We start from the raw sequence: 24364 nt of genomic DNA on the forward strand, positions 1-24364 counted from the left end.
TGCCTGGTAGACAATCACCATAAATGTGAAGAACTTACATAGCCTCTTAAAAATTGCCTGTTTGTGAAGACTAATTCATAATTGGTAAACTCAAAATTACTTGTAATATCACACTTTCTAGTAGTAAGTGTTAAGTCTGAGTTTTCTCTGTCCATATTGTATTCATTTTCAGAATTTTCAGTATGATTTTTCTACTATACTTTGTGACACTAAGTAGATAAAATGATTCAGGATAAATCTTAATGTAGTGAGGTTTGGGAATCATCTGGAATGTGTTCATCTAGATTAAAAATTAGGACTCCACATTGGAAAATCAAATTGATTTGAGCAAAGGCTATCATGCCTTCCAGAAAAAAGCAACACTTGTGGTAAAAAAAAAAAAAAAAAATTAAACTTCCATCACTTCTAGAAAAGAAAGTGAAAGTGCTTTATTACCTAGATCATGAAAAGCAGCATTTGTTCTTTTCTAGCTATTTTTTAACAAGATTTATAATAATATAAAATCACAATTCAAGTGAAAGCCTATTATTCCTGATTTGAACCTTCTTAGTGAGATTAGCATTTAAATTATCTGCCATCAGTTTTATTTAAGTTTTTAATAATGGCTAATATCTATTCAATACCTGTAGATTAAACCAAAGATCTTGTTCTTATCAAACACCATTTTAATGCCAGAGAAGACATGGATATGTTTGTTCTGGCAGAATCCTGAATTAACTGATGCATGACCAAACGTATTCATACAGAAGTACATCCATTTAGTATGCTGTTAATAATACTATCTGAGTATAGTGTTGTTTCTACCTACAAGCTCTACTTTAAGTGGAAATAATTACATTTGACATCAGGCTGTTCTTGGAAAAAGAAATAACGAAACTATTGCAGAATCATTGCAGAATTGTCCTGAAAAACATATGGTCTCTAAGATAATTAACCTATGAAAAATGTAAATGGCAACTGCTGATCTGTTGCCTGTTGCAGAACCTACGTTCAGTTTTCGCAAGGAAGTCTGCATAAATTTTTTGAAAATGGAACATTTAAAAAAACTCTTAAGATGAAACAAAAAAAAATGAAAGTAAATAACTCATTATTTTGTTTATCACATGGCTTCAAACATTTTTAAATAAGGATATTAAATTTAATTAAAGCCATCCCTGGAAGTGTTCAAGGCCAGGTTGGATGGGGCTTTGAGCAGCCTGGTCTAGTGGAAGGTGACCCTGCCCATGGCAGGGGGGTTGGAACTAGGTGATCTTTAAGGACCCTTCCAACCCAAACCATTCTATGATTCTATGATATGAAGTTTAAATATTATTAAACAAGTAGTCTTTATAACAAGAGGGTTTGCATCCAACAGAAGTATCTCAATGATTATTGGTTTTGTAAAAAAGAAGTAGCACTTCGTGAGGGACTTTTTTTCCTTCATGTTTGCAGTGGAGCATAAATAGCCTAAGTGGTATTTCTTAAAATGGATATATACAGTTTTAATCAGAGTAACAATGAATTAAGTTGAAATCTGCAGTTGCAATAGTATTTACAGACATTTCTTGCAGTTGTCTTATAGATAGAAAATATAGTGTCAAACAATTTATTCCTTTCATCACATTAGGCAACTGAAATACTTTCATTCATATGCCAGTACAATGATGTAGGAATAATGACTTCCTCTTCTACCAGCATTAGACAGATAAAAAATTCTTCTAATTGGAGTTTTGTCCAAAGATGCACAGTGTTTCTTAACAGCTAGAGCAGCATAAGCATGGTAAGGCTTTGAAAGCTGACAGAGTACTTTTTTTAAAGAAAGTTTTAAACCTATTTTTATACTTCCCGGGAATTCATACAAACCCTTTATTTGCTTTTCATTTTAATCTGTAAAAAGAACAATCATGACCTTACATTTCAGAAGCCTCTATTCTTTCCTGGTAGCTGCATTACTTGATCATCAACAATAACTAACTGTAACAAATCTGTACTTGGAAGAAGACACATAAAAGGACAACGATGGCTAATCAAATATGTCTCCTGAAAACCATTCAATATGCAAACTTCAGTTCATTCCTTCTTCAAATTTTTGTTTCATATGGTAATGTGTTCCTCCAACTCAAGGTTGTTAAGTGACTTCAGATACATTTTGGATCAAGAAAGAGACTCATGGGTTTTGTTAAACAAAAAGTGCCATAAAAAACACATTTCATGTATTCACAGTTCATTTAAAGATTTTAAGCTTTTTGTTCTTCTGTTATGATTATTAATACTATTAAGATAAGGCTAATCCTGTGTTCCGCACAGCATTGGCATGTAAGTTTCTGAGGGCACAGGACTGTAGGATTTTTTACAGGGAGAAAGCATCTAGATACTGGGATAATTTTTAAAGAACTGGAAGTTGCTTTCCGTCTACGATAAAATTAACGTGTTTGCGAACGTGTTTGGGTAAGAAATTTAATACTGTTCAGGGTATAGAACAATTATATGTTGTTAAGGTCTATTCAAGATTCTAAATCACAATAAATAGACATATTATAGACTAGAATATGTGAGATTTAACTTAACATCATTCAAATCAACTAATCAATTCACTAATACTCTCACCTGGATCATAGCTGCAAATCGATGGGATAAAAGAGGGGCTGGGGGAGACCTGTCAGGGAGCAGCAAAAGTAGAGCTGCTCCAGAAGGAAGGAAGGAAGGAAGGAAGGAAGGAAGGAAGGAAGGAAGGAAGGAAGGAAGGAAGGAAGGAAGGAAAGAAGGAAAGAAGGATGGTGGGAGCCGAGGGTGGCAGCAAGGCAGGCAGCAATAAGGGTGCAGTCTCATGGTGCACCCACCATCAGTCACTGCACCAGTACCAAACTCCTCCTTTTGTGCTCGTTAGACTTGACTTTCCTTTTGGCAGTACTTGAGTACTTTTCACTCCAGATCTCAAACTGAATGTGCTTCGCTAAGTTGAAGCAGGCCTGCTCTTTGCAGCGTTGTGTTGAAAATAATTTAGAAGTACAGCTGAGAAAGGACTTGATGCGGGGTTTAACTGGGAAAAATGAGAAGCATGATGACACAAAATTACTAAAATTCTCAGAATTTAGAACTCTATTAGAATTCTATTTAGAATTCTATTTAGAATTTTAGTCTGAGAAGTTCTAGCAATGCTAGAAGTAACTATGCTGAAGTAGCGCTGATGTGGGTCTTCTCAGAAGTGACAGTTCTGAGTTTCCACGTATTACAAACCCCAGAAATCTTCATTTAATGTTAGATACAATTGTCTCTTACTAAAGTATGTCATAGCCATGGAAGAACAAGCTGAACATAATATGGTTTCCAGGGAAACATTCTTATTAACTGAATTTCCTGATCAAGTGCATCCTGATTTAATAAAAAATATATTGATTGTTTTGATGTAACAAGGAAAGGTAGCTATGGAGTAGAAAAACTTTGAAGCAGGTTATTGAAGTTTAGACAACATGAAACAGTTAGCTTTGCCTGACTTCCGGTTTCTAAACAGTAGCTTTAATTTCAACTTTTTTTTCCCCTCACTCACAGGGTTTAGCCATTAGGACATTCAGAAATACAGTGTTTATCACAAGTCAGCCCATGTGCTAAAATCAGTGGGTAGGAGGGAGGAATGAATATTTTCCTCAAAACTATTTTTGCCATATCTTCACAGTTGGGAAAAGGCCTTGGAATTGTATATTTTACCCCATAAGAATTTTTTTTTTTTTTTTTTTACTGTTACTTTTTTAGTTAGTTAGGGGTTTGGGTTTTTTTGACAAAAAAGATTTTTAAGATTTGGCCATAAGTAATTATTTTTTTTTTTGAGGGAAATGAACACAGGTTTCTGTCTGCATTTAAAGTTTTACTTATAATTTTTTTTTTTTTTTTTTCATTTCTAGGAACAATTTCTAATTGGAAAGAAAAAGACATTCAGCCTTTATTTGTGGTTGGTGCATGAAATCTCAGAATTTTGGGACAGGACAGTGTTCACTGATTATTACTTCTTTATTTGAAACACCTGGCAACTCAGTTGGAAGATCTCATAGAGATAAATATTTCCTGTAAGAGCCTAGGCACAGCTTGCAACATCAGAATAAAGAAGTAGCTGTCTGATAGGAAGTCACCAAATATGATTGTTTGACTTCGATCCTTACTGATATAATAAGCTTGCCATAAAAATCCTTGTCCATTAATTCCATTAAGTATTAGAAATTATAGGTAACTTAATATATTACCTCAAATTTGTGCAGGGGAAACTGATAATTTGATTTCTCAGCTTTCTTCTGCCTGTATTCTGTTAAATTAATTGTTGACAGAGTTTGATTCAGTAGTCCTAAATGTACATTAAATCATTTTGCAAGATAAGAGATCATCCTGCCTAAACTCTGAACATAATTTGTCTTCAGATCTTTGATTTTTAATCTACTGAGTAGTGTGCTGAGCACTTCAAAGGGAAAAAAATCACAAAAAAGATAAATTAAAAATCTAAATATTATGGAATATAAATTAACCTAGTGTTATGAAATATAATTAATACTGCTGCTTATTAGCACACTTTAATATTCTTACTTAGTAATATTAATTGCATAATAACCAACACCAGAACACGCATACACATGTACACACAAATCCTTACCATATCTAGAATACAAAGTGCTTGCTTTTATTTGCTTGATAATCTGAAGTTTCTAAGCCCTTCCATTATACCGTGGCTGCCAAGATTATAAGGATACACTCTTTCGAAAGTTACTAAAATTAATAGCTTAAATACCTTCCTGAGAATTGTAATTTCCTCTACACACTAGGGCAGGTAAATAAATTTGAAAATAAATTGGATGCTAACCATAGACTCAGTTTTCTTAGACAAAGAAATACAGTAAAAAATCCAGTGATTATTCTGCTATTCTTGTACTGACCCTAGCTCATTAATATTAAATGTAAAAACATCTGGAAATGCTGTGTTTCACATAGTAACATTACAATCCATGTGAAAACACACACCAGCTATAAGAGAAGAGAACAGAATCTTGATATTTAAATTCATGAGGTTAGACATGAAGGTAGTGTATGTTAGATCATAATATAGTTCAACAAATATGTCAGAGTAGTATACATTTTAATGCACTTCCTGATAAAATTTTAAGGGGCTGCCATTTTGACTGAAAACAGCAGACTTTGGAAGCTGGCCATTTTGCTGTAAAAAAAAGTCAATATCAAAGTTTAAGAATATTTTCAAGTATAATTTATTTCATATGCAATTGATTTGCAAACATTCATATCAAGCTATTAACCTCAACCACGTATAGGGACCCCTTTTAAAAATACTGCCATTAAGGAATACAAATGTCTCTGCTGGTTTTTGCATGTGTCTATTTCTATTCTGCCTATGCCTCATACTATTTTAATAAGACTCTTGACAACCCAGCATCTTGAGCCTGCAGCCACAAAGCACTTATATGATACGTGTAAGTATACGTTGTTTTAAACTGACCGTAGTATTAATGCCTCTTTAGTGAACTTGTTTTTCCAAAAGAGGCTTTTTCTTTTTAAAATTATCTGAAATCTAGACACAGCCAAGTGTGTTTCTGAGGAGTAAACCTTCAATGTAAGATAATTCTGTATAAGATATTGGCTCCCTTTTACTGAATTTCTGTGGTCAAAGGAATATCGCCTTTGAGTATATAGATCAGTAGAAACTAATTAGTTTAAAAGATACATATATGCTAGGAACATGCCAGAATGGGAATCTGTGACAAATTTAAAAGAGCAGCAGATTTAATTTCAAATCTTTTCTGTAACATTTCTCTGAGACTGAATTCATATTAGCAATCTCAATATTTTTCTTGTTTTTCCAGTCAGTTGTTTATTATTTTGCTGCTGTTTCAAAGATGTTTCAGTAGTTTCTTAATACAATAATCATGCACAGTTATAAAAATAAATATGATATATACTGTTTTTTTATTAGAAAATAATAGCAAATAGAGTTTGGGAAAACAAATATATGGAGGGACTTCTATACCTCATTTTCCATGTAAGATGAGAAAAGTGCTTGTCCCACCAGACATGGAAAGTTGATGTGACAATTTTCAAAAACCTAATCTGCCTAAATGAAAGAAAGCATATGAGCCATTCAGTATTGATTGGGAGGAAAGTTCTTCACTTGTTGTTACATTTATCCAGATTTGGCACATTGACAGCAATTTATTCAGAGAAACTGAAAGATACTTGAAGTTACCAAAATACATTGATACATACATTTTCAGCCCCTTTATATCTTATCTGTCTTTGCTTTTCATACATTTATTTTTGCTTTCATCATTGTGGGATCATCAGTCTTCCACTGCAATGATAGTCTCCTCAACTTAGAGAGTTTGCTCTGCAGTTTAATAATAGAATCAAACTTTCCAGATACAAGAAGTTTTACCAATTTCCCCATGGACTACAAGTACCCTAGTTAGAGACTAATGAGAAATGAAGTCCTCCTTCACTCTAAAAAGTCCATGATTATTAATAGCACAAATCTTACTACTCTTGTACTAATCTTTCTGCATTGCCACATAGCTTTTGTACATATATTAAAGGTAATATTCTAATTTGCAATACACAAGATGTGAGTAGTGTTTAACCCACTCAGCATTCCTAATAACTGCATATCTACAATTTTAATGTAGGTAAATTTAATGTTATGTGCCTGGGGAATGAACAATAACAATAAATAAATAAGCAAATTACAAAAAAGCCAACTCTTAACTTCAAATTTAAAATCATAGTTTCTGGGTTAGCCACTTCCATTCAGGAGTGAAATTTTGAGTGTATACAATAAGAATTTCTGGAAAAGTTAGCTTCAAGATCTGTAGTAGGCAAAAATACAAAATCAAAAGTTACAAGTTACTAGAAAAGAAAAAGGTAACAAAGCAGAACACATCATTATGCGACCACAAAAGTTCACAGTTTGCCATTATCTTTAATAATGTGTGCAGTTCTGCTCCCTTCACAAAAAGAATCTAACAAAATTGAATCTTCTTTCATATAAGCAACAATTAACTAAGCTAAGGTTCCTCAGTCTAGAAAAACAGTCAACTAATGGAGAATATGACTGAAGTCTAGAATATTATAAAGAACTTGGTATAGCAAGGCTCAGTTCTTCATTTTCTCTTTCAATAGAAGAATTAGGGGACACTGAAAGAAAGAAATGAATGAAACAAATTGAGTGAAAGCAAATGAAACAACAGGAGCCAGGTTTGAAACAGAGGGAGGTAAACCTTCATATGCAGCTAGTGATAGACCGAATTTGTTGTGAAAACATATTGTGGATGCAACAAATTTACATGAGTTCAAAGAAACATTGAACTAGTTTGTGGAAGATAAGGCCTCTGAGAATTACAAAATGCATGGAAAAGACATCTACCTCAGCACGTCCCTGATCTGAAAGTTGGACACAGGGGGAATATTAAAGGGAATTACTGTATATTTTAAAATAGTCTTATGGTTTACTCCATAGATGTCGACTTATGGCCACAGTCAGAGACATATTTTATCTAGGCTAGATGGACCTCCCTCTTCACTTCTTTTAATAAGCAGGTCTATTATCTGTTAGGTCATCGGCCATGTAAAATAAGAGTTCTGGATCACCAGCTAAGATACTGCAGTGTGTAATGCCTTTCTTTGCACCTGAATAGATTCATTTCATGACTGACACCTAAAATCAGAGCAGGAGGCTGCTGTCTACATGTACAAGCTATTAATATTTCAGATGTCACAGAGCATGTGTTATCTGCAAAAGGCTGACAGATTGACAAAGGACATTCATGCATTCTTCAGCAGCCATTGAAGTCCAGATGAAGTAGCTGAGAGTCCTTAAAAGGGATCTAGCTGCCTGTGTTTAGGCAACTGCAAAGCAGTTTGCATACATTTGCATATATGTGTCTGTGAGGGAGATAACTTCCTCATAGACTCTGGAAACTAAATTCTTCTGCTTCCTGGCCTTCAGCTGCTTCTCTGAAAATGATTGAGTCTCCCAGATATTTGTTCTATGAGATCTAGAAATCTACCAGACTGTACAGATATACTACCATATACAATTAAAACCTGCTCTAATTTGATAGTCAGCAGAATATAGGGATCAGCATCTAGAGGTAATACTCAACTGCCTAAACATAAACATTGAGAGTTTGATTGAATTATGATGCCTTAGGGTATCTGAAATATCTACATGGGTCTGGCAGATCTGGCACAAAATCTGCATAAGCATTGCAGTCTTCTGGCCTGACATCAATCAGATCACAGAATCATAGAATCATTCAGGTGGGAGTAGACCTCAGGAGGTCTCTAGTCCAACCTCCTGCTCAAAGCTGGGTCAGCTATAAGGTTAGACCAGGTTGCTTAGTCCAGTGGATCTTGAAAATGTGTAGGGTGATTTGCAGCATCTCAAAAGCCAGTAGATATGTACATACAGGCAGGTAAATCAAACACTTAACATTTACAACTTGTAACCTTCTTCCTTGGAAACAGAATAGAATATTCCTTCAGGTGTATGCACTGAGCAATCTGTTTTGGTAATGACTGATTATAGTTTTTATGCCAATTGTGATAATTAGATTATCTGGATTATTAATCCTTAATTTTGCCAATAATACAGCAAAACAATAGATTCAAAACTTGCACAAGCAAGTTGTTTGGGGGTTGTTTTTTGCTTCTTTTGGTTTGGTTTTTTTATTGGTTTTGTTGTTAAGGTTTTTTTTTTTGTTTGGTTTGGTTTTAGAAATAAGGGGTGTTCCTGGAAAGTATTACATAAAATACTGCAGAATGTTGTCATGTTATATGAGTGCACATTCAAGATGCTTGCAAAAAGATGCCTTCTGGATCCTTTCAGTGTTTTGTTGGAAACCAGTAAAATAAGCCAGGCTGTAGCCTACAAGAGAATACTTAATTTTCTTCAATGTCTTCAGTAAGAGTAGTAAGATTGTAGTCTTAAGGGATAGTGAAACAGTGATCTGAAAGTTGCCTAGAGACTTTTAAAAATCAACTAAATATTTACTTCCCTGTCCCTCCTCCAAGAAAAATAGCCCTGTAAACCCTTGTATTCTACAATGAAGTGATATACTTATGACATCGGGTTTGCAATCTTTCATTGCATGGTAATGCTTTTCTAGGAATTTCTAGCATTTCTTATTCACAATCGTGTCATTCACAGATATTGGCTGACCTAGAAAACCATGTGCTTTTTAAGGATGACCTAGAATGCCAGAAGCTTATTCTGGAAGCCATGAAATACCATCTTTTACCAGAGAGAAGAACTCTCATGCAAAGTCCAAGAACTAAACCTAGGAAATCTACAGTTGGGACACTTTATGCTGTTGGAGGAATGGATAACAACAAAGGTATTAGAGCATATTTGTTATTTTATAAAAGTTATATTTTGCATTTTCTTTAATAGAAAATAGTGAAATAACTTTCTATTCCAAGATTGGGGTGGAGGTGTCTAAATCAGTCAAGAAATTCTGCCAAGTCTTTTTGTCCAACGAAAATCTACTGATATTTAAGGAGAAGTATAAAACTGTTAGAGAAAAGAAACTGAGTTTTGAGTTCATTCTTTGGTCAAAATTATTGTACTTTCCAGAAAGTATTTTAACAAAAAATCTAGACATTCATTTACCTCAGCTTTACCATTCTAGAAATTATGTTTCATTTATAAGTAAGTCAGATATGTACACACCTTTTCTAATCAATGAAAAAAAGGCAGTTTGATACACAGTGTATTCCATCCTTAAGTAGTTGTCTGAAATATTATCGATGATTCATGGTCTTCTCATGCAGAAATTTATCAATCTTCTAGAGAAAAAAACTAGACAACTAGCTTAAACTAGATTACTATTTATCAACAGCTAAAGGAAGGTGAAATTATCCCCATCTTACTGTTAAGAAAAGTAGCAAGCAGTGGAAATTTTATTAAAGTATTTTGTTGTTATTTGTTGGGAATAAGAATTATGATGATGTGCTTTTATTTCCAGCAAGAAGTCTAATCCACTGATGTCTTGAATGGAATGAAATGAAATATTTGAACTAAAAGCTAGCTGTGTTATAAGCCTATATACTCAGAAAGGCTTTTATTTTTTTTTTTCTTGAAATTCACTAACAATTCCACAGTATCTTACATTTTCATGTCCATATTTAGACTGAAGAATATGACTTCAGGAACATTAGTTCTAATATAAAATTAACTGTGCTTAATAAAAAGTACAATATAAAAATAGATCTTCAGTATTTCACAACTCTGTTTCTAGGTGTAATTATTGCAGTTGTTTCACTCAATAGCTGTGGCAATATCATCTGCAAAAGGACACTGCATGTTTTTCCCATAAAGTTACACCAATGAGAAAGATGTGTGACATCTGTGCTTGTGTGAGAAAGAAATACTGAGAGAATAGGAAAATGTTGAGGAAAGAACCAATACATATATTCTGTTCTTATAGCTTCAGATTATTTTTGTGATTTTAACATTTATAAATGTTTGTGTAGCTAAATGTTAGGCATGGATTTGCATGGAACATTGTCTTTGGATCCTAAAATAATTGAAAAACAAATTTCCTCTTACTTACAAATGACGACGAACACTTTAAACATTCAGGTAGTGGAAATGACCATAAAACCAATTTAGGTGCAACTGTATTTGTTCTAGCTTACCATACAGATCTGTTCCTCATTCCTATAGCAAATCAAAATATAGAAATATTTAGGAAGACAGAACAGAGCGTAGCACCATTGCAGCATCAACACTCATCCTATTTTGCAGATTCAGGTCAGGCAGAAATGGTTTATTTCTGTAGCAGCATTAGAGAATGTAACGGGACAGAGGTTCAGCCCTCTGTCAATGTGAACTCTGACTGAAAACAGTAGTACCAGGGCTTATATACATTTACAGCAGATAAAAACTGCTTTGAGAGGGGGCTTGGTATGGCAGAGCAGCTTCTGCATCAAAGGAGCCTTTGTTAGAGTCAATGTAACGTGTAGTCCTGATAACTCAGGATCTGCAACCGTGCAGCCTCCAGTTGCATCTACTCAGCTCATTCCTCTTGTGATGCTGCTGTGTCCTTGACTAGCTTTTATGCTCAGCGAGTCTTCCTTCCACACATCAGTTCAGGAGATCTGAGTGCTGGTTGCATGTTTTGAAGTCACTGAGTTCATAAAGCACTCCTCAGTATTTGGGCTGTGAGATGATGCTGATACTGTATTCTCTCTCCTCAATAATTCTTTTTTTTTTTTTTTTCGCCCACAACTTTCTCCACTGAAATGCTGACATGGATGATTGTGATTCACAATGATGTATTTTTAATGCCTCCTGGTGTTTGCTACCAAATATGAAACAGTTACATGTAAGAACTAGATGAGCTAAGCAAATTAGCAATTTATTAGCTATCATATAAAACAGTGGGTAAGTGCTGGTATTATGAAAGTATTTGAAGGTTATGTGGCCCATCACATAAAAAGTGGCCTCGCATGCTAAATCAAGTTTGTTTTGAAATCTGTTCTATAGTTATCTTCCTTTCCATAAAAAAGAGGTGATAATTAAACTCCAGCAACCAGTGACTGGAATTATGCCTGGTGTGAAAAGTTAATGCAGCATAGTACTAATGCGATAGAATTAAAAAGAACAAAGTTAGGTCATTTTGTAATTTTAATTTCCTAAATGTACAAAACCTCATTTAAATCTCTGTTTCCACACACCTTGCTTATTTATTCATTTAGTCTGAAAGGCACATATAAGAAAAGGGTTTTTTCTATATGTTTACATTAATAGAATGAGATGTATTAATAGATTAGAGGTATATGCTTCTGACAATGTTCCATTCACCTTACCCATTTATGTCGTCACACTGACTTCTGTAATTTGGATTAGCAGGTTTTAATCATCTAGTATTATACAAAAGCTGTTCAAGTGCACATATAAAGGAGGATGCTAGACTGAAGTAAATGAGTAAATACAAGAAGTGGACATACACCTATTTGTAAGAATGGTAAAACCCTGACTTCTTGCAGCCATCTTGGAATCCCAAATGCAGAACAAAAGCCATGGGATAGAACATGATGTATATGGTCTATGTTAAGATAGTGCTATAGAAGGTTATGATGAGGAAAATATACTTGCGCAGCAAGAGGAGATTGGTATAAATAATTGAGCAGTGCTATATTGATGGCAGAATACTGATTGATCTCTCATGATGTGTTCTAACCTGTCTCACTACCTAGCAGGTAGAATAATAAGGGACAAGAAGAATCTGCAGAAAAAGAAAAAAAAAAGAAATCAAAAGTGTCAGGGTAACCATGATCCAAACCCACTGGTATATATTATTTTTGGAATAGTCCTAGATTAGTTCATCAAAGTCCTAGATTAGTTCATTATTTACTGAATCACAGTCTTTAAGTAAATACAAGGGAAAAAGAAATGAAAAATTACATGAGCAAGAAACTATTCCATAAACATGTGACAGGTCATTAACAAAGAGAGGGAACAGTTGATTTACTGAAACATTGATATTAAATGGGTGTTTTTCATTGATCTTGTGGCTAGATATAAAACCTATCACAAAAATTTCTCTGATGTTAAATAGGTGAGGTGCATCATTAGTCTATCTCAAGCAATATTAAAAGTCCTTTCATTATTATTTAGATATTTTTTAGAAAGATCTTTTATATTACCACAGATACATTAAAAATGAATCTTCTGAAATGTGAAATTGTGAGGTCTCCAGTCATTGTTGCTTAAACTCACATTGCATATTTTGCCTTTTCTTTAATGGTTTTCAGTCATTTGTAATAATCCTTTTTTCTTTACAAATATGGTTTATCAAATGTGTTTTATTACTTATATACCATTATTTCACAGGAATGTCATCTAACATAGCTACATGAAGTTACTCGTTTGCTCTGGCGAACTTCAAAGATGTCCTTATTTTTCTGGGCTTTTTTTTTTTAAATTTCTAGCAAGACATTTCTCACAGCACACTTCACTTAAACCTTATTTATTTTAATTTTTTTTTCATTTTCATATAGGCATACTTTTTAAATACTGGAAGAAATATTGGACAATGTATTGTAAATACTGTAAATAAAGGGAGAAAATAGAGAAAGATCATGTTTTTACTCTTAGGTAATTTTTCTTGTTTTTTAAGATATGTATCTGAGATGTCTGTAACTTAAAAATCTATCTACCTCCTTCATCTTCTGTTTAGTGGGAATTTGTAAAAGAAAAAGAAAAAAAAAAGTAAAATCCATCAAGATTGTTTTGTGGCATTTTGCAAGTTGTGGAAATTACTACAAACCACTTTGTCTTCACATACATAAAACATTTGTCAGCATTCATTATTTATTCATTTGATGTATATAACCAACTTGAGAAAACATGTTATCTTCATCTTATTTGAATTTGCATTCAAAATATATAATGTACAGTAACTGAGTTTAATTTTAGGAATGTGAGTGCTTATAGTCCTTGTATAATAAACAAACAGCAAAACCTACTTAAGAAGATATAGTGTTTCTTTTTAAAAAAGGAAAAAAAAAAACTCCAATGTGTTTATTGCAGAACATTTCTCCCTGGTGTGCATTTTGAAAAACTTTACATAAATATGCATACTTTGTAAGTATACATAGATGTATGTGTATATATACTCATACATTTAAGTAATATGAATTATTGAGCTGTTCTCTTAAAAATTTGAGGCTGTAGCATGGTAGAATACCTCACTCTATCTGTTGTACTTAAGCTGTTCCTTAATCCAGCAGGCAAATGAATTTATGCATTTAATGATAGATCATCTACATAATATATTTTTGTTAAGCTTTTTTTTTTTTTTAAGAAGAACTTGGTATGTTGTCTTATTCCTATTCAGGTATTAGAATACAAGTAAATAGTCTAATCCTTACAAACTCTTAAGGAAAGTTGGAACAGCCACTGGCTCCAGCCGCCCGGGCCCAGGACCCACTGGAGCTCTCAGCATGCTACTCCCAGGAGCCCGGGGTCTCTGCTGGGCCTGAGAGGTGAATCCGCCGTTTTCCCATTAGCGGGTTCAACCAGCAGCAAAGTTAAGTGTGTGTCCCAGAGACAGGTACAGATGCACATGGACACGCACACAGGCATTTCTGAATAGAAAAAAATCCAGATTGTAACACCATATGGTAGTTTTTCAGTACTTATTTTACATCACGTAATTTCTGGCATTTTTTCAGTGTAGTTAACTTCTGAAATTGCTGATTCAGTTACGGTTTGAAATAAAGAGAAGAACTTGAAGTGATCTATTCTGAAGCCTCCATGGCTTCAAATATAAGGGAAGAGGCAAAGTTACCACACGGGAGATAAATTTCATCATCCCACAAACTCCCCACCTTGCCAGTCTGTTGCCCTGGTATTCACAACTGTTGGTACAACCCATGGGGTCAAGCAGACAGCGCAAGAGGCTGCTGCCTTCATGGGAATATTTGGGGCATTATTCTCCAAAGAACTCTCCTGTGTCCCTCCTCATTACTTCCCTGCTGCTTACTCTATTTTCTGACATTTCCAGTGCAGATATTTTATCGCTGATTAAGGTACACAGAAAAAAAAAGAAACCTTGTGTATGATCTAGGGAAGACAAATGCATGGCAGCTGGACAATTTAGAGAACCTCTGCACTGTCAGAAACCTTATGCTTTTCCACACACTAACCAATTTCTGTTCTCTGATCACCCAAGTTTTATTAATGGTTGTTACTACTGGGATTGGCTTTGGAGTAAACTAAGTAATTTCTTCCAGCACAAATCCTGAATGTTGTTCTGGAGACAGTTCACTGCTGGAACCACCCTCAATAGCCAGTCTGGATAAGACTTCAAAAATGTCGACACCTACTGCCCTGTGCAGTCCTCCAGCTCTATCTTGCACCTTCAGGCACCTCAAAAATCTTCATGCCAAATTCTAGGAAATGCTCCAAAAGGCATAGGAACATCCCAGTAAGCTTCAGTGTTATTTTTAACACTGAATGGGAAGACCAAATGAACACATTTGTCCCTTTGGACTACAGAAGGCACTATGTAGAGCCCAATGGATACTGGGCATTAGCTGGCTCCTATCCATGCAAGTTAGGGATAGCACCCTTTACAACAGGTTTACCTTAGAGGGAGGTAATTGCAGCAAAACAATCTCCCAGGAACTGAGCCAACAGCTAAGCAGTGTGGATGAGCATCTGTACAGCTATAATGATAGATAATAAAAGAAGACTGGGGGTAATAGGAAATTGGTGCTGCTGCAGCACCAAACTGCTCAGTTCACATCGTTTAAACCAAATCATGATCAAAGCAGCTTTTTTATTTACCTATAATACATAATTAACTGGCAATCAGATGAACTAAGTCTTTAGGATCAATATCAGTCATGCGGTAGCTGAACTGCAGTACAAGACACTTACAAAATATGAAATAACTTCTTCAAATTTCTGAACACCCTTCTTAGGCAAATCCCCAAAAGTTCTAGTCACAGACACACACATGCACACACGTGCACAGACACGCACACACAAGCACAGATACACGCACACCCTCTCACAGTTCGTGCAGGTCACCTTCACCCCCACCCGAGGGGTGGGAGCTCCACTGGGTGCACACCTCTCCTGTGGGAGATGCAGTTCCCCCAGCATTTGCTGCTGTCCACAGGTAGAACTTTTCTTTTTACTGTTAGCACCTTATTTGCACAAGTTCCAATGGGAACAAAACTGCTTTTAAAGAAGAGGCATGTGTTTCATTGATGAGCAAAGGTAGACTAGTGGACTGCATGTTATAAATCATTAATAAAAGGGACTTTTGTAAGTTTTAGACTAGATAAAAACCATAAAACATTAATGTTTTTCTGTCATAAAACATAACACTATATTGTAAAACAAAACACCCAACACTAAAGGCATACCTAAAATCACTGTCGAAAAGCTGTCATTTCTGATACTCTTTAAAATATAGGAAAAAACTTGTATTAGTTTTAGAGAATTCTGATCATATTGAATAATTAATCAGAATTCTCTGATCAGTTCAGAATATTCCCAAAAGTTTTCTGATATTTGTTCATGTCACTTCATGGCAAATTTTTATGACTTTTTTTTTTTTTCACTCAAAAAATGTAAGACACTTTTGTGTAGAAGTGACAGATTTTTGGAGTGCTTGAAAGAATTTTTTACGGTCTATAAGAGAACAGTAGTTAACTGCTACCCTGTTTTCTGTATAGCTCTTTCATTACCAAGAGATTCTCCTTGATATCTGTGTCAGTAACCTATTTAGGTCACACTCGTTCCACTTGAGTAACCGTCTTTTCAGTTCAAAATGTAATGTTGCAGATCACTAGATCAAGGTCATCATTTTGCACCTACTCACAGCAGCATCTCTAAATCTTGAACAAAATGGTCAGAATATATGTCAGCAACAGCTTCAGTAATAGCAAAATCAGCAGAAAGTCTTGCAGGGGAAAAAAAAAAAAGTAGAAATTTTGTGATGATGAATGTAGAACTCCTACCCTTCTTCATGGGTTTAAATACTGAGTCATTCTAGCTATGAGAAGAAAAAAGTACCTTTATGGTGGAAATGTTCATATTGAATACAAAGGTGGGGTCTGGAGCAAGAGGAAGATGTTTAGGCATTTGTATCTGCTTCTGAAGCAATTTTCACTTTGTTTATACCAAAATTCCTGCATTTATGCTTAACTTAAATGAATACATTGCTGTCATAGTCTCAGACATTCTTCATGAAGTTTATCTGACTTCCTATAGCCTACTTATAGCAGGTTCAAAAATACTTAATAACATCTTTGGAAGTAGGCTCTAGAAATTTCTGCATTTGACTTGAAACATTGAGTTGCAAACAATATTGCAATCAATTTATTCTTTTTCATGCAATGACCTTGCTATATGGTTAGTCTTCAATCATGCAAAAAATATGAGAATGACAATCAGCTTTATACAAAATTCTTGATTTACAATTCATTAGCAAGGAAATGTAATATGCTTAGCTTCAGAAAAAAAGTGTAACAGGAAGATAACTAAAAGATGACTTGAAAAAGTTTCACCAAAACAATTTCACAATTTTATAAGCTTACAAATGTTAACTAAAACACACAAAAAAAATAGAAATTTGTATCGTGCAATGGTGTACTGATTTGTAGATAAAGGTAAAACTGTGAGATCTAGTACTTTATTGTTTCATCAGAAACATTGGATGGGAGAATCGCATACACCCCTGCTGCGTACACACAGGAATTGTCAGCAGCAGTTTCACCTTCATGCAAAAGTACCCTGATTATCTACAGTGCATTCATTTCTAAAGTTTTCTTTCTCTGTAGATCTCTCATTACTTCATAAACCTTGATTAACCAGGGCTTATAATGCCCATGAAAGTATGCACAATACACAGAGCTAATCTCATCCAATACCCAGCTGGATCATAAGTGGAATTTAAGTTAAAAAAAAATAATAATTGAAATGTATCCAGAACATCAAGAAAAATCCTTACTTATCGGAAAGCATTTGTGCTTCCACACACTTTGTTTACCATGCAAATAGCTATTAAATGAATTCTTTTCACCTCTTTATGTCTTTTTCATATACTCTTGTCTTCAGTACTACTCACTGAAATAACTCAAGCTTTTTTAGAGATTGGTCCATCTGAAAAATAGGGCTTTGTGTATTTTTGTGTGTATAGAGGAATTGCCTGAGTGTGTAGTATGTTTATTATAAGATCCTCGATGTTCTATGTATTTGCTTTTCTTTAATCTTCACAGTTTCATATCCAATATATTAGTCTAATAAGTCATATTTTTCCTTTTTACTGTTAGACAACTAAAAAAACACTGGAGTGAAACTGTGGTGTTCTGTGGTATTTTGCTTTATAGGAAAATACGTCTATCTCTCCATAATCAGCACATACGCTGCAGCCAAAAATGAATAATGATTTTTTGCTTTATTTACTTTATTCATATTTTCACGTTAAACCTGCATGTCCCATTTCCCTAAAAAAATATACTATAGTATCTTCCCAACTGCTTCCTTCCATCCTACTGTTCTTGGGAAACTGGATTTTCCAGTTTTCTGAAACATTTAATCAGAATTACTTCGGTTTGTCCATCGGGATTAGAAAAAAAAGTAGTTGTCTACAGTTTTCTAACATTGGTTAGACATCATATCACAGCCTGTGTAGACTAGGGTAGGCAGTCTTAACCAACATTGCTCATTTCTTTGAGTTTGCACAGTTTGGAAGTTGTTTCAGTTACAAGTCAGCTCTGCTGACTGCCATCTGCAAGAAACGGCAGAGAGGAGAAGACTTTCTGATCTCAGCTGGCATGTGATGCTATCAATTTTTGCTTGTCACTGGAACCAGAATCTGGCTGAGTGACTCTTCCTCCATTGCACCATACCATGGTGGTTTGAAATAGGTTGTTTGACTCTAGATACTGATGTCACCTTGGAAGTGGTGAAAGTGAATGTAGAGAGGGTTCCTTCCCTCTTCCTGCCCAATGCCTGTGTCCAGGGGATACTCTATAGTCCCTCCAGATCTGATGGCAAAGAGTGACTCGTGGTCCTGCAATGTAATTGTTGTTTCTGTATGCGCTTGTTCAGAGTTAATGAAATAATGTGAAGCCTGTGTCACAGACAACTAGAATGCTGGTTTTATATCAGGGTTAGGATGCTTAAAAACCTGTAGAGGTGCTTGAGCTTGGAAAGCCTGCTAAAATCCTTTTCAGAGTTACTGCAGGATGGAAGGAATCAGACATGCTGCATTCTCATCCGGTCTGCCAATGAGGAGTGGACCCTGAAATGAATGCTGCACACAGGTGTTTCTTCCATTTTTGTTTTACTGCTCCCATTAGAACCTAGTAAGGAACAACTATGTATGAAATATAAGCATTCAGGACCAGGGAGTGAGCTGGGTGCCATGCTATTTGACAGTATATTTGCATCCTGTTAATATGGTTACTCTTAGTTCCTAGCTGAAAACTGGCAGGATGTAGACACAAGGACAATGCAGTAGTCTTACCAACCCAAAGTCCAGGACTTAAGTACAGGTCAAGCACACAACTTTAAACAAGTCTTTTATGTTGTAAAAGGTAATAATACATTGCCTGACACAATTCTCCCAAGTTCCTCAGTCTTCAACATCTTATCCTTCTGGGTATGAAAATACTATTGTCTCTTTTTCTTTATAGGGAAACTCAAGCACAGAGAGGAGAAAAACAAAATCCCTATGTTGGATTTAGGTACCAAAATGTTAAGTGTGAAGATACTCTATCAGTAAGTGGCTACTTCCTAGAATGGACTCCTATGTGAAGTGCCTTGCTTTGGTTTACAGGACACAAGGAGAGTAAGCTTAGTGAATGGGAAGTGTGAACATAAGTGCATGTGTCAAGATGCTGTCTAGAGCTAGTCAAAAGGGAAATGCAGAAGTCAGAGGTGTCTTAAGTCATATGCGTTCTGCAACTTCTGGACTTAGCTCATGGCTCCTATCCCTCACCTTCTCCTCCTCACTCTCCTAAAACTGAAAATAAAATACACAGGTGTTCTGCAGCAAAGATGGATTGTAAAAAGCATTCATATGGGAACTGTAGCATAAACATTCTCCTCAAACTGATGATGTTTCTCCCTGCTCCAGAAGATCTTAAATTCCTTTGTGAAATAAATAAATACAAGATATAAAAGTGACATTTCTAGAATAGGTCCTGTAAGCTCAACTCTTCATAGCCATGGTGAGATTAAAACCTTTCAAGCTCAGAAGCAGACAGAAGAAAGACACATTAGGATAAGGCTAAGAACACTGCTATTTGTGTCTTATTGTATTCCCTGCAACATCCTGCTTTATGTCAGCACAAAATTCCTTATTACCTCTTTAAATGATGTCAGTCTTAGACTTTACATTAAAATGTGTTTTCTTCATGGACTACCTACAGTCTTTCCTCTCAAACCTGTGTCTCTCAGTCTCCCATGTATTATCCAACATCTTTTGTCCCTCAATTACATCTTTGGCTCCATTTCTTTGCATGTTTCTTCCTCTGACTTCTATTTCCTCCTCCAAACTGTTCTAAAAATATATAAGTAATGTATGAGTAGTGTGAGGTGGTGCTGTTATTTTAGAGAGTGTAGATAGACAACTTCAGAAGAGAAATAATTGTCTGCAAAGTTCCTTTCCCACCCACCCCACTTCACAGTTGCAAAGGCTGCTGTAAAAAGCAAAATATGTAGGGCAGAACATGTAAAGAAACAGATGGGAAAAGAGGTGAGATAGCCATGTACAACGTACGTTTATATAATTTTGGGGCCAGTAATTATTGAAACCACAGGGATTTGCATAATTTAAAAATTACCATACAGCTGTGGGTCAGTAATTTAAGAAAAATCTCTCTGTACAGGCTGTGATAATTTTATTGGGGTATAATTTTAAGTAATGTTTAAACCAATGTTAAATTCAAGGCCATATTTACTTTATAGCAGGAGTAGAACCATCAATAAGTTGAAAGTAAAAGAATTGTGAGGTATTAACAAGTATACTTTAAAATATGTTATGACTCACACTTTGCAAATTGTATACTTGCTTTACAATTTAGGAGTTATTTTAGTCACCACTCATAGGGCAAGGTTATTCTCTCAAAAATAACAGCTTTTCAGGACAGAAAGTTTCTCTTCAAGTTCTTTATAAAGCACCTTCTAAATGCTCTGTGAGGTACTGGGAATGAACAGTCCCTTGGCCCCTGGGTACCTTGGTGAATAAATCTGGAGACGATACTGCAATCCATACAAAATACAGCGTGGAACATTTCAGTTCTCTAAATTGAATAAGAATCCTTCCTTAAAAATTATGTATTTTGAAGATACATCTTTAGATCTTATTAATTTTTCAAGGGAATTGCTCAACTATAGTAGCACAGGAAGAGGGAACAGGGTACAATAGCAGGCAGTTAAGGAGCTTGACAAAGAAACATTTTATTGTCACTGTATCTGTTTCAAACAAGAAAATGAAAATCTGCAAGAAGTGCTAATAAATTATAATGAGATATGAATACTGAAAGAAAATGTTAAGTTAGTTACTTTAGGGAACATACAGCAGTGGTACTGCATAAAAATATTATCTAATAATTTGTAACTTGTAAGCATTTAATCTGATTCTTCACATTAACTAAAATGAATCAGAATTCTAGAAAAACAAAAGCATTTGGACTACAGTTACTGAAATGCATTATGCATGTGAACCAGGTTATGCTCAAAAGGTAAAGACTGAAAACAGTTCTTGCCTCCTAAAACTGTTGTTTCCAAAGTATCTATTATTGAAAGTTACTTTAAAATATCAGTGTTGTTTTATATAAATTCTCATAGAAAAGAAATGCAGTAGAAAACTTGCCTGGGACCCATTCCCTTGTCTTGAACTGCCATAGCCTGCATTACTGAAACCGGTATGGTCTTTCCCCTTTCACTCTAATATAGGAAGGTACTAACAACTGATGCTAGAACTAGAATATGGTTCACCTAAATTTTAGTGTTTGCACATGTCTACACCTGAACTATACACTTAGTGCCCACTGTAGTCAATACAGATGGAGATACTACAGTTGATCTGGTCAAGACTGACATTTGCTGGACAGGATAGCTGTACAGAATCCATTGGCACTGCTGACTAGGACTACCCTGGGAGCTTATACAAATGCCTCAAACTGCAGATGCCTACATTTTCATGTTTGAAGCTATATCCCTCCCCACTCCTGATAGGATGAACTGAATCCATCCTAGTTATCAAAAACAGCCAGGAAATTGAACAAAGGAAGAAACTTTGTCTGTTCAGAGAATATTATAGCACTGTGGCTGTAGTGGAATATCACCACTCTATTCTTATTTAAATCCATCTTTTGCCTATCTTTGTGTGTCTTTATTCCTGTTTTGCAAAAATATTTGTGTCTTTCCACCATCATCTTCTTCCCACCATCTCACCTTCATCTTACTGTCTGCTTTTATCCTTTTCATTTTTTTCCCCAATTAATTTACCTCTACCTAGTTAAATCTAGTGAATAAATATATGGCCATAGAAGGAACCAGTATTTGCTATCATATTATTTATTTCTGCATGCCTTACTTCTTCTGCCCATATCTGGTTTTCAGCCTGTAATATATATAGTTGATTTTTACATTGATTTTTGCGGTGCCTAGCACAATAAGACATATTTGTGAGTAGTTCTTTACATACTACCACAGCAAACATGATTAATGTAGATTTTTCTGGCCCTGAAATCTACAGCCTGTTTAAATCCTGCATCTATTTGGTTTTATTTACTTAAATCAAAAGTAATAAACTTACAACTATTCACAGTTCTGAGTGCACCACCACATTGTTACTAACACAATAAAATCACATCAACATTACAGTATATTCAACAATAAGGTCTTCACTATCATTTTGGTTTCTTGCAGCTTCAACACAGTTCAGGTTCTGTATTTTCTCTTACATGTAGTGTTGAATTTATTTATTTCTGTTTCTTCTCCTATCTGCTCACTTTTTTTCCTATACTTCTGACAGTTTTCTGTGGCATCTGAGAAAATCATAACTTCCTGAACCTGTGGAACAGAAGCTTAATCTAACACCATGGGGCCTCCAACAGAACTCTGTTATGTGTGCCTAAGTTATTTAGCTGTACCATGAGAAGACTCCTGTGAGATCATATTATAGACCCTTTGTGACCTGTAGACAAGTTAGACTGTTTATGGTCTCTCTGTTTCAGTAATGTTTCCAGTTTCCTGCTTTCTTTCTGATATCATACTAGTTTAATAAGGGACTTGCTTATTTCTTCTTTTTCCAGTCGTGTAAATATTTTATCAGTTTGTAGAGAACAAGTATGGTAGTGATATGACAACTGAGAAAAGAACATGATTTCTGCTAAAAAAAAAAAAAAATTGACATATTTAAAGATGAACGAGGGACTAAAATTACATCAACTTTCTACTGACAAGAACAGAGATGGAACATCAATAAAAAATTGAAGTACATACAAAGGTTAAGTTTAATGTGACTCATAATTTACTCTTAATTACTTACTGATTACTTTCTGTAAAGGTAGACATCCATCATAATCACTTTGACCTGCATAATCCCGTAATACTTATAATACCACTGACTGCCTAAAGTCAGTGGGTGTCCCTTAGTGAGAATATATATGGAAGAATGTCCCTCACAGTAAAACGGTGCAATACCTGCCATATTTCATATTTTTCTGAAGTTCTTACATTGGTTTTACTCACATAAGTACACGTGCAATCTGTGATTACTGCCCCACTACTCTTTTAAGTGAAAAACTGGTCTTTTATAAACATCCATTAGTTTATTATTATCCAAAGTCCAAGGAAAACAAGTTACACTTTTATCCATGATGACGAACACTATGATTTGGCATTTTATTATATGTATAAGGATACATTTATGACTAGTATACTTTCCTAGAGCTTTGTGCAGTGAGCTTTTGTTGCAGTTTTTTTGCTGCATTTTGACAGTCAGTTGGATTGATGAGTCACTCCTTTTCTGTCTATTCATCTTTTTTCGATAGCTGTAGTCACTCCAGTATCTCAGGGACTAGACACCAACACTCACTAGCAAGAAGAAAAAATTGCAACATGCTCTTTTAGGAACTCTTATACTCCCTGTTATTATATAATTTAATTCATTTATCTCTAAAATAGAGAATTAAAGGTAGACAAATACTCTATTGTACTTTCCATGTTTTATTTACAGATGAAAAATCGACAAGTATGTTTAAAAATATATGCATGTATCTCTATAAAATGTATGCATTATATATAAACAAATGTATATATAGAGAATATTAACTTGAACTCATGCTCACATTCAAGTTCAAGTTCTCACCTGCCTGCATATCTATACCTGATAAGAAAATGTAATGATGCTAGCCAGTGATGCTAACTGATGGATTGAAATGGTATACCTCTGTTTTGATGTTGCATTTCATCTCACCATCACTTTCTTAACTCTCAGGCTCTACCTTTAGAAATGTCTGGTGTCCTACTACAGTGGAGTGCACACTGCAATTCGCAAAGCAGCTCTCATTTCTTTGAAATCTTTTCCTGACAGTATGAAAGGACTACTGCAGGGGCTTGCTAGGCACAAGAGGGCTGTCTTCACAGCGGCTGGTGGATGCTGTGGCCAGAGTCCAGTGGAGCTGGTATTAGAGGCTTAGCTGGACAATCTCATGGCTTTATTCCAGTCTGTAACCTAGATTTCTTTCCTTTAGAAAGAAAGGCTTGTGGAAAAGGTTGCAGATAAGGAAGAATCCTGGTGCTTATCCAATTCTTGTCCAAGTAGGGGACTGGACCATGAACAGAGGTGAGAGATAC

At 35.1% G+C, this 24364-nt stretch overlaps 1 protein-coding gene across 2 annotated transcripts in view; it reads left to right on the plus strand.

Moving 5' to 3' along the window:
* Positions 1–24364, plus strand: part of KLHL1 (kelch like family member 1) — a 234295-nt gene that overhangs the window by 159650 nt on the left and 50281 nt on the right. For both annotated transcript variants that reach the window (XM_075046094.1, XM_075046095.1), the window contains one exon: positions 9173–9359. In XM_075046094.1, the coding sequence (XP_074902195.1) occupies positions 9173–9359 (187 nt within the window). The remainder of the gene's footprint in view (positions 1–9172; positions 9360–24364) is intronic.

Source organism: Buteo buteo, chromosome 14 (genome assembly GCF_964188355.1).
Source record: "Buteo buteo chromosome 14, bButBut1.hap1.1, whole genome shotgun sequence".
NCBI lineage: Eukaryota > Metazoa > Chordata > Aves > Accipitriformes > Accipitridae > Buteo > Buteo buteo.